This window comes from Grampus griseus, assembly GCF_964374135.1.
Source record: "Grampus griseus genome assembly, chromosome: 3".
In the NCBI taxonomy this organism is placed as follows: domain Eukaryota; kingdom Metazoa; phylum Chordata; class Mammalia; order Artiodactyla; family Delphinidae; genus Grampus; species Grampus griseus.
Genome location: NC_139019.1, coordinates 147,760,983 through 147,772,346, shown reverse-complemented (window position 1 = coordinate 147,772,346; position 11,364 = coordinate 147,760,983). Strand labels below are relative to the sequence as shown.

The following is an 11,364-nucleotide window of genomic DNA, read 5'->3' as shown; positions in this document are numbered from 1 at the left end:
CGGACTTCCCCGCAGAAGCTAGGGCGGTGGGAAGTCGACGTTTTTCCCCTGACAAGCCTCGCCATCGCTAGAGATAGGATAAGGCGGAGACCATAACCTGGGGCCATTCTGTCTGCCCAAATCCTCCCTGAAATTGTACACAAAATAGAGCGCCTCTCTGCAGTTTTCTGGGGGTGAGGGGAAGGCCCCCCAAGCTTTCATCAGATCTCCCAAGGGACCCAGAAGGATGAGGTGGGCTAGCGCAGGATCTGACCGGGTAGCTTGCTCCCGGGAAACACTTACTTGTTTCTCTGACAGAAGATCCCTACTTTACTGACCCTGGGCTAAAAATTAACACCCCGGCCCCCACCCCCCATGCGCCTGGCCCGGCCGCCGCCACGGCGCCCCACTCGGAGCCGGCCCAGAGAAATCTTGGCCACGTTGAGTTCAGAGGAGCCCCACCTGCCTGAGAACTAAACCTGAGCTGGGACCTGAGTCCCTTGTGCTGCCAAAGGCCTAGGGGACTCGCTGCTAGGCAGGGAGGGCAGGGGAAAGAGGGAGGTCGGAATGACGGGCCCTCAAGAATAGGAGAAAAGGCCACTGGGATCTAGGATACCCTAGAAGACAGCTCTCTTCTGGGAAGCTGAGTTTCTCTGCCGGGATTCTGGATTTGTTTCATTATTAAGGGGAGGGTCATCTCTCAGGGAAGAGACTGGCAGTGACTGGTGCCCCCTGGAGTTGTGTTTGTACACTTACACTACTGTAGGGGGTGCCCCTCCGTCCTACAACCACCCACCTTGCTTTTCAGCTTGACTCACACAGGAGCCCCCAGAGCCTGGCCTCCTGGCAAAGGGAGTACTACACAGAATCCCCAAATTGTCCAGAATGGCCCCCTCCTGCCATCGCCCCAGAGCAAACCCTTTCCCCAATGCTTCTCTTCTTATTCAGATTCTTCCAAGTCGGACACACCATACCGTTAGTAATAAAGAAAGCCTTTCCAACTCCTGGAAATAACTCAGTCCCCCCAGCCCTCACCCAATCCTTCACTTCCCTATTCTGTTTCAGGTGCTGAGGAACATTTCTTCAAATCCCAGATCCACCCAACCCGGCCTAAAGGGCGGATTCGGAGAATAATCGGGTCCTTTCCTGTGCATCCATCCTGGTAGGATTTTCAGGCTAATGTTTTGGACAAATCTCAGGCTGCAGGAGCGAAAGGAGTCTTCCGAACGCGTTGCGGGCCCTTTAAAAAGCAGAGCGGGATTTTTTTTTTTTTTTTTTTGAGCCGTATGACTATATTAGGTGACCCGAAAGTGCTCATCGCTCCTGTCAACGAGGCCCCCGGCCCAATGGCAGGCTGAGCCCCCCTCCTCCGTCCTGGTCCCGCCTCTCCTGCCCCTTGCGCCCCGCACTACCTGCCGCCCGGCCACATCCCGAGCTGGAAGGCGGGTGCGCGGGCGCGCGGCGGGCACCATGCAGGGAGGCTGCCGGGGGCCGTGGGCAGCGCTGCTCTCTGCCGCCCACCTGGCGCTGTGAGACGCGCGCTGCCACCATGTTCCCCAGCCCCGCGCTCACGCCCACGCCGTTCTCGGTCAAAGACATCCTGAATCTGGAGCAGCAGCAGCGCAGCCTGGCCGCCGGGGAGCTCTCCGCGCGCCTGGAGGCCACCCTGGCGCCCGCCTCCTGCATGCTGGCCGCCTTCAAGCCCGAGGCCTACGCGGGGCCGGAGGCCGCAGCGCCCGGCCTCCCCGAGCTGCGCGCAGAGCTGGGCCCCGCGCCCTCGCCCGCCAAGTGCTTGCCTGCCTTCTCAGCCGCCCCCGCCTTCTATCCGCGTGCCTATGGCGACCCCGACCCTGCCAAGGACCCTCGAGCCGATAAGAAAGGTGAGGAAGAAACACAGGCTCCTTCTCCCCTCTGGGGTTGCTTTCGTCCCCAAACCTCGCGGCCAAGAAACTCTGGCTTGGGTAGAGGAGAGGCGAGTGCCTGGGCGGATGGTCGAGCCAAGGGTGCTCCGAATGTGAGAAGCGAGGTTGTTGCCAGGGTCTCCCCCCACCCCCGCCCCACGCTTCCAGTCGGAGGTTTAGAGGAAATGCTGGATCGTGACGATCAGAAACAAGAGACCGGAGAGAAATATATATATACTTTCTTGCGGCCTAACAAAGCCCCAGGCGGCGGCAGCCCCGCTCCTGGATTTGTTATGAAGTTGAAGTTGAGCGATCCGTTTGTGGTAGACAGAACAGAGGGAGAGAGAGGGAGTCTGTATATCGGTTTTTTTTTTTTTAATCTCTTGAGGGTCTTTTTGAGGATCTGACGAAAACCGCTAAACAGAAATCAAAATGCTGCACGCCAGACATACTTTTGCGCACAATTGGAGCAGGTCCAGGACCTTCTATAGCCCACCCGTTACCCGGGGTGGCTGGGGCCTTTCCTCCTTTGTGCCCTGAGAGTGGAATGTTTGAGAACAAGGATCTTGAATTTAAAATGGGATACTCCGGACTCTCAAGAATCTGACTTAGCAGCTTTATTTTTCCATAACAATTTTCCCACGCGGCCAGGGCCGAGAGGTTCTCTCCTGGAAAAAGTTAGAAAATGCCGCGCGACGAAAGGCGTGGGGCAATGGAGGAGACGACTGGGGAAGTCGGCCGGATCGCCGCGCATCCCGAGGTCCAGGGGGAGGCTTGCCCGCCGGTGGAAAGGGCGCGTCGGGGAGACGGTGGCCCAACGCGGGGTCCGCAAGAACCTGGGGAGGCCGGGGGCACTGGCTGAAGGGCCGCCGAGAGCCCAGAGGGGCTTTCTGTGATCCTACAAAAGTTTGTCTAGTTGCAGAGGGGAGGCCTCAGGAACAGCTGCCGGAGGGCACGGCAGCTTGAATTGGTCACTACCGATTCAAATTCAGTTGGAATCCAGGGACGCCTGCCCACCCGCTGCTTTTTGGGCGCTGCAAAATCTCCGCAGCAGTTGCACGGGAGCCTTTGATAGATCACCAAACCAACACCTCTTGGCCTTCTGTTTCTTCGGTTCCCGTAATTTTGAGATAGTGCGACCGACCCTGGTGTGAGGCCTAGGTCTCCTTCAGTTAACCTCTCAAACCAAAGTAGTCCTAATCTAATTCACCCCAGCGCATCACTTGGCTTTATTTTCTTTGCAACCTGAAGTCGTTAAGTCACTGTCCATCTCTTTCACCAGAATGTGAACCAACCCGAGGGCAGGGACCTGTCTTGTTTTGTCCTCCTGTGCCTAGAGCCGTGCCCGGCACATAGTAGGCAGTCAACAAATGTTGGCTGTCGAGCGGAAACCGAGCAGTCGCAGCGCCCAGTGCAGCCGGCAGAGTGACCCGTAGTCAAGCTGGGGGCTCCAGGCAGGACGGGGTGGCACCCACTGGGGCTCGTCACCCGGCGGGAGCTCGGGGGGGTCGGGTCGCTGTGACCCAGCGTCTCTCTGCCACTCTGTCCCCCCTCAGAGCTGTGCGCGCTGCAGAAGGCGGTGGAGCTGGAGAAGCCTGAGGCGGACAGCGCCGAGCGACCCCGGGCGCGACGGCGGAGGAAGCCGCGCGTGCTCTTCTCGCAGGCGCAGGTCTACGAGCTGGAGCGGCGCTTCAAGCAGCAGAGGTACCTGTCGGCCCCGGAGCGCGACCAGCTGGCCAGCGTGCTGAAGCTGACGTCTACGCAGGTCAAGATCTGGTTCCAGAACCGGCGCTACAAGTGCAAGCGGCAACGGCAGGACCAGACTCTGGAGCTGGTGGGGCTGCCCCCGCCACCGCCGCCGCCAGCGCGCAGGATCGCGGTGCCAGTGTTGGTGCGCGATGGCAAGCCTTGCCTCGGGGACTCGGCGCCCTACGCGCCAGCCTATGGCGTGGGCCTCAACGCCTACGGCTATAACGCCTACCCCGCCTACCCGGGTTACGGTGGCGCGGCCTGCAGCCCTGGCTACAGCTGCACCGCTGCTTACCCCGCCGGGCCGCCACCGGCGCAGTCGGCTACGGCGGCCGCCAACAACAACTTCGTGAACTTCGGCGTCGGGGACTTGAACGCCGTGCAGAGCCCCGGGATTCCGCAGGGCAACTCAGGAGTGTCCACGCTGCACGGTATCCGAGCCTGGTAGGAAAGGGACCGGTGTGGGACGCCCCCGACCGATCCCACCTCTAAAGAAGGGCACCGACTCTCGAGGAGAGGGAGGGCTCCCGACACGATCCTGCGTCCCTCGGATGTCACATTCACTCCCGCGGAGGCCTCGGAGCTTTACCTGCCCCGTGCGCCTTTGTCCCCACGCGAGGGAGAGCTTGTGGTCGGGTTTACGGAGCTTGCGGTGAGTGATCCCGCAGCCTGGTGCCTTAGCCGTCGCCCCGGGAGTGCCCTCCGAGAGCCCACGGGCATCCCCAGTGTGCCGAACACCGGCTAGTTGGGACTGGGAGCCCGGGCGCGGCAGGCCTAGCATCCGGCCGCCTTTCCTCGAACCTGGGCCGGGCGCCCGGGCCCTTGCTGCCTTGCCGCTGCCCCCACCCCCGGTATTTATGTTTTTACCTGTTTCTGTAAGAAATGAGAATCTCCTTCCCATTAAAGAGAGTGCGCTGATCCTCCCGTGTGTTTCATTCAGCTTCGGCGCTTCAGAAACTGAATTTTGGAGGGCAGAGGCAGCCGGCCTTGAGTTGTAGGGATGGGTATTCACTGAGCAAATTGATAATAATGATAAATAAAGACTCACTGTGCTGGGTCCCATGTTAGGTGCTTTCTGGGATTGCTCATGTAACCTTCAAGAATCCGACAAAGGGAGGTCCTGTTTTAAAGTTTAGCAGACTGAGGCCTGGAGAGGTTTAATGACTTGCCTGTGAGCAAACAGCCAGTACTGGTAGAAATGAGGTTTGCTTCTGGGTCTCACTTCAGAGACTGAGGACACTGGCCCAGAGGTCTCAACCTCACCTCCTTAACCCTACTAGGTACCAGGCACTGTTCCAGGTACTGGGCATTAAATGGAGGGCAAAGGCACCTAGGCCCTATGCGATCGGAAGGCACCGGAACTCATCCTGCTTAGAAGAATGCTGCAGCCCATTTTATAGATGGAAAAGCCCAGAACCAAAACCTTTGTCCAGCTCCTCAGAACTCCCCAGCCCAAAGCCGTGGCCCGGCCTCACCGGTTTCTTGGCTGGGCAGAATGCAGAGCCTGGACCACACAGAGGCGTCTGGCAGACCGTGCTCACCTCCTTCTGTGGTTAGGTCCCCATGAATTCACGTAGTCAGGGAACCCTTCTCCCCCACTTGGCCGCCTCTCAGCATTTAACGAATTTTGCACTAGTCCTCACCAACGAAGGTTGTTGTATAGATTTTACAGATGAGAAAACTGAGGCTCAGGGAAATCCAGCTAAAAACCTGCTCACTGTGGGAGTTCCTTGCTGCCTTCCCCTGTTTTTTCATCAGTAAAATAAAAATAACAAAAATACTCAGGTCCCGCCAGTCCTCAGGGGCTCGGACCTGACTTCCAAGCTCCTCTACCTCTGGCTCATCTACCGCCAGCCTCCAAAGTCAAGAGGAGCTAATTCAATTCTTTAAAAGGGAGGAAAAAGGGAGGGAGTCAGGGACTTTGTGTTCCTGTGGAATGTGGGTTTTTCTGAATTTTGCCTGGAAAGTACAGGCCTGGCTGCCTGGTCCCAGAGCTCTTGGTGGAAGACAAAACATTGCTCCCGGCATATCCTAACTCAGTGCACCTCTTAGGCTGGGGAAGAGTCCTCAAGCCGGGCCTGGGGCCATCCTTCTGTCGAAGGGAGGGACCGAGCCAGGGACCAGGCAGCTCTGCCAGTGCCTGTACCGTCCTCTATTCCTCAGGCTCACCCCACTGCCTTTGGGGATAGGGGAAGATGCCAGGAGATTCTAGGCGCTAAGAGCTGAGCTGGACGCAGCTTGCGATTCAGGGATGCTGGGGTGTATGCAATCGACCATTGCAGGGTTATGGGCTGTACTCTGTAGGGAAGTGGGAAAGGCTGCCTCAGAGCTTGGCTCGGGGCCCTCGGACTTGAATGTCTCTGCTGTAAAGTCCAAGCCGAGGACTGCGGGGTGGGGAAGTGTTCAGCTCAGCACTTGCACACAGCCTCCTGAGCCCACGACCCTACTCCGAGATGCACACCGCGGTCCCATCTCATGGAAGGGCACCCGGAGGCTGTACCAGACCACCAGACCAGCTCTTAATTCAGACAGCCCTTTCCTACCAGGCAGTCCCAGCAGGCGGCCTAACTCACACAACCAGGGAATCCTTCGACCTGGAGCTCATCCACATTCTCACCCTTAATTAGTGTCCACCCCCCACTCCGGGGTCCTGCATGTCCGTGGGCCTTTCTCATCTTACACTCGTCTACGGTAACATTAGAGAGAAAATTTTTTTTTGCACAACGTTATACTGCTACGGTTTTTCTATAATGCCTCTGTCTCCCTCTTTATCATCCTTCAGGGACCAGCTGAGTGACCCCAAGGTCTCTCACAAACGGATAATAATGGCTGGCTGGCTTTGGGCTCACTGAAAGCCAGGACTCCGGGCTAAATGCTTACCGGGGTTCTCTAATCTAATCCATCTTAATTTGCAAGCCAGGAAGCTGAGGACCAAAGGTTAAGGTAATGGTCAAGGTCATACATTCCCTAAGCGCGGAACTGGGAAACCCACCGGGCAGATACTGAAGGGCGGGGGTGGGCGTGGGCGTGTTTAAGAACCGAGAGCCCGTTCACGTCGCTCTTCAAGATGCACCGGGACGCTGCTGCCTGCCCCGAGCGAGCCTACGTTCTCACCAGTGGGGTGAGGATCTCAGGCTCGGTATCCAGGCTCATTATGGAGTAAACTGTAGTGCGCAGAGCCCTGGGAAGCGGCACACGGCTCTCGCCAGCCGAGGGTGTTGGGTCTGGGAGCCAGGGGCATGAGGGTCTAAGGGTCATTACTATCTTAAACTAATGACGCCCGCCTTCCCATAGCGACCCCTTCGCAAATCAAATCGGCAGTATTTGTTTTGTTTTCCAAGTATTCTATAAACGAAGCGTGCAGAGTGAGAATATTCAACCAGGACAGAGAAGTGAGAAATGCTGGGGACCTCCGAGGTGGCAAAGCCCGCGGAGATTAGTGCGGTACAGGCGGACTCTGCATGCCCGGAGTGCCAGGGGCGCACCTCGGGAAATAGTTATACTTAATAATTTTTTTAAAAAAATCAGCCACCCGCCGCGGTTAAAAATTAATGAGATGATAAACCGTGACATTAAAAAGAAAGACGCTGGCTCCGCAGGCTGAGGCAGAGTGGTTCCCTCAAGCCCAGCGCCGCCCTGCACCAGCCGGCGGGCGAGAGCCCAGGCTGAGGGTCCCCAGCACAGAGGCTGGGCCACCACGCCTCTCCCCTTACCGCCGAGCTCTTGCCCAGAAGTCCTCTCGCTTCCTAGCGTTATTCCCAGCGAACAGACACAGGTTTGGCCAAATCAGAATAGCTCCCGTTTTATTTTGTATAGATTCCCCATTAAATCGATGTCATGTGGCGTATTTCAATACCTGTATTTAAACGAACGCTCAGAGCACGCAGGGTTCCCTGGAACTTTACGACTTGACAGCGGCCGGGAACCCTGGCCGCTCCTTGGCAGGCACGCCCTACGTGGGCCTGCCCCTCGCTTCCTCTGGGAGGTGTTCCCGGCTCAGGCCGCGGGCGCTCCACTGCGGGAGCCAACAGCCCGGCAGCTCCGGGTCTTGCTGACCTCCCTGCTAGACTGGGCTCCTGGAAAAAGGGGCCAGTGGCTTAGATTTCATTTATAACTCATGGAGCTTCCTGCGGTACGAGCACTGTCCTAGCTCTTTACAATAAACCGGGGACTTCCCTGGTGACCCAGTGGTTAAGAATCTGCCTGTCAATGCAGGGGACACGGGTTGGATCCCTGGTCCAGGAAGATCCCACACGCCGCAGAGCAAGTAAGCCTCTGGGCCACAACTACGGAAGTCCACGCGCCTACAGCCCCTGCTCTGCAACGAGAAAAGCCACCGTAATGAGAGCGCACCGCAACAAAGAGTAGCCCCCGCTCATCGCAACTAGAGCAAGCCCACGGGCAGCAACGAAGACCCCAAAAATACAATAAACCCATCTAATCCTATTTTACACCTCTGAGTTCTGCTGAGGAAATAGATGAAGAATGAATCTTAGGCCCAAAGAGGAGGAGTAGCTTGCCCAAGGTCACACAGCTCATTAATGCCAGAGCTTGGTTTCAAACCCAGGCAGTCTGATTCCGGAGCCCAAGAGCAAGGTAACATCTCATGCCCAGTTCAAAGAGGAGGCACAGAAATGTCTGTCAGCAATCCCACTACTGGGCATATACCCTGAGAAAACCATAATTCAAAAAGAGTCATGTACCAAAATGTTCATTGCAGCTCTATTTACAATAGCCAAGACAGGGAAGCTACAGATGTCCATCAACAGATGAATGGATAAAGAAGATGTGGCACATATATACAACGGAATATTACTCAGCCATAAAAGAAAATGAAATTGAGTTATTTGTAGTGAGGTGGATGGACCTAGAGTCTGTCATACAGAGTGAAGTAAGTCAGAAAGAGAAAAACAAATACTGTATGCTAACACATATATATGGAATCTATAAATAAATAAATAGAAAACAGTTTTGATGAACTTAGGGGCAGGACAGCAACAAAGATGCAGAAGTAGAAAATGGACTTGAGGACACGGGGAGGAGGAAGGGTAAGCTGGGACGAAGTGAGAGAGAGGCATGGACATATATACATTACCAAACGTAAAATAGATAGCTAGTGGAAAGCAGCCGCATAGCACAGGGAGGTCAGCTCTGTGCTTTGTGACCACCTAGAGGGGTGGGATAGGGACGGTGGGAGGGAGGGAGACGCAGGAGGGAGGAGATATGGGGATGTATGTATACGTATAGCTGATTCACTTTGTTATAAAGCAGAAACTAACACACCACCGTAAAGCAATTATACTCCAATAAAGATGTTAAAAAAATGTCTGTCAATTGATTAAAGGGTACAGTAATAATATTAGCTAACAATTCTTCAAAGATTTCTAGGTGCTAGGCGTATCAAGCATATGAGGTAAGCACGACTATTTCTCACTGAGGGCAGAAGAGGAGACTGAGGCACATAGAAGTGGCCCACCCCACATCAGGGCAGCTGGGATTCCAGGGGGCCCATCTGTCCCCCTTGCACCACTCTGCTACTTCTCAGGAGAGCTTACTGCAGAGGCAGGTAGGAAGTGAGCAGGCCTGGTAGGCCGGTCACCCAGAGCCACCACCCACCCTGCCCCAACCCACAGCTGCCGAAGATAACAGTGGGGACGATTGCCTAATATCTGTTCTTGCTTCCTCTGTGCCAGGCACAAGGCTAAGTGCTGAACCTGCAAAGCTCATTCTGTCACTTCCCAAGGAGGAAACTGAAACCCAAAGGAGTTAAGGACATTGACTACCAAAGGTCACTCTGGTAGTGTGGCCCAGGGAATCCTAGATGGGAATCTAAATGGCTCCGCTAGAAGCCCTGGCTCCTTTTTTAAAAAAATATTTATTTATTTATTATTTATTTTTGGTTGCATTGGGTCTTGTGCTGAGCGCGGGCTTTCTCTAGTTGCGGCGAGCGGGGGCTACTCTTCGTTGCGGTGCGTAGGCTTCTCATTGCGGTGGCTTCTCTTGCTGTGGAGCACGGGCTCTAGGAGCATGGGTTTCAGTTGTTGTGGCACATGGACTCAGTAGTTGTGGCTCGCGGGCTCTAGAGCGCAGGCTCAGAAGTTGTGGCACATGGGCTTAGTTGCTCCGCGGCATGTGGGATCTTCCCAGACCAGGGCTCGAACCCGTGTCCCCTGCATTGGCAGGTGGGTTCTTAACCACTGCGCCACCAGGGAAGCCTGAGCCCTGGCTCTTTGAAGCACTCTCAGCAGTTTCCAGACTTGCCTGAAGACATAAACTGCTGGAGGCTGGGACAAACCCAACCCCCTGCCTGCCCCAGCTCCCTTGAATTGGCCTCCCTGGGGACATCACCTAAAAAACCACCTTTGTAAACAGGTGATCTTCATCATGTGGCAAGTTGGAGAACTGCGTCTTTCCCAGAGGCCCCAGTTCCTTCAGGCTCCTCTCCTGATGGCCTGGGAGAAACTGGAGTCAGATTTCCCCTCTCCAGGCCCTGCTTGTCCATCTCAGCGTCTCTGTGTGTTTGCTGGGATCCAGTGGCTACAGCACAAACCCAGCAGCCTGGGGACCCTGGGAGGGCAGAGGGGGGCAGAGGGAGGGAAAGAGGAGGGGGGGGAGGTTAGGAGAGGTACTCTGGGACACACTTGTCTTGGCCCAGACCACAAAACCACCCCTGTGGCTTATGCAGCCCAGTACCTGCCAGCACTGCATAGGAGAGAAGATGAATTCTGGGGGACTCTTCAGAGACAGTCTATCTGTTCTTCCCAGATCCTAAGCTCCCCCGTGGAGCCCCACAGGAAGGTGAGTAGGGGCGAACCAACCTCCACAGGGGTTTACAGGGTGCCAAGCTTTCCATCTGGCCCTCTGTCCACAGGAGGCTTAAAAGGTTTTTGTTATTTACCCTGTTCCACACTTGAGAAGCAGCCAAGCTGAATTCTAAAACCAAACCCTCTTCTTTCCAGCACACCCCAACTAACCTTACCCCACCCAAACTCCAGCCTACAGAAATCTCACTTGCTGCTCTGTCTCACATTAACTCCGCCACTCACCCCAAAGAAGTTTCCTTTGTCCTCAGCTTCTTAGGGGAGGTTTGTCACACAATCCTGGCACATTCCTGCCTCAGGGCCTTTGCACTGGCTGTTTCCTTTTCTTGCAATGACCTCCCCCAGATATCTGCCTGGCGAATGCTTCATCTGTTTCAAGTCTTTACTCAAATGTCACCTTATCATGAGGCTCCTATTTAAAATTGCACCCCCTGTGGAGAAAAGGGAACCCTCCTACACCGTTGGTGGGAATGGAAACTGGTGCAACCACTATGGAGAACAGTATGCAGGTTCCTCAGAAAACTAAAAATAACGTTGCCATGTGATCCTACAATCCCACTCCTGGGCATATATCCAGAAAAGACAAAAACTCTAAGTCGAAAAGATACATGCACCCCAATGTTTGTAGCAGCACTATTTACAATAGCCAAGACTTGGAAGCAACCTAAATATATATATATATATATATATATATATATATATATATATATAATGGAATATTATTCAGCCATAAAAAAGAATGAAATAATGCCATCTGCAGCAACATGGATGGGTCTAGAGATTGTCATACGAAGTGAGGTAAGTCAGACAGAGAAAGACAAATACCATATGATATCACTTATATGTGGAATCTAAAAGAATGATACAAATAAACTTATTTACAAAACAGAAATAGACTCACAGACACAGAAAAC

At 54.7% G+C, this 11,364-nt stretch overlaps 1 protein-coding gene across 1 annotated transcript; it reads left to right on the top strand.

Annotated features, from left to right (window-relative positions):
• Positions 1-1,528: 1,528 nt before the first annotated feature.
• Positions 1,529-4,077, top strand: NKX2-5 (NK2 homeobox 5; the record flags this gene model as incomplete). Its single annotated transcript, XM_082651294.1, has 2 exons — positions 1,529-1,859; positions 3,437-4,077. The coding sequence occupies 2 exons, from the start codon at positions 1,529-1,531 to the stop codon at positions 4,075-4,077; spliced, it is 972 nt and encodes a 323-aa protein (XP_082507420.1).
• Positions 4,078-11,364: the final 7,287 nt, after the last annotated feature.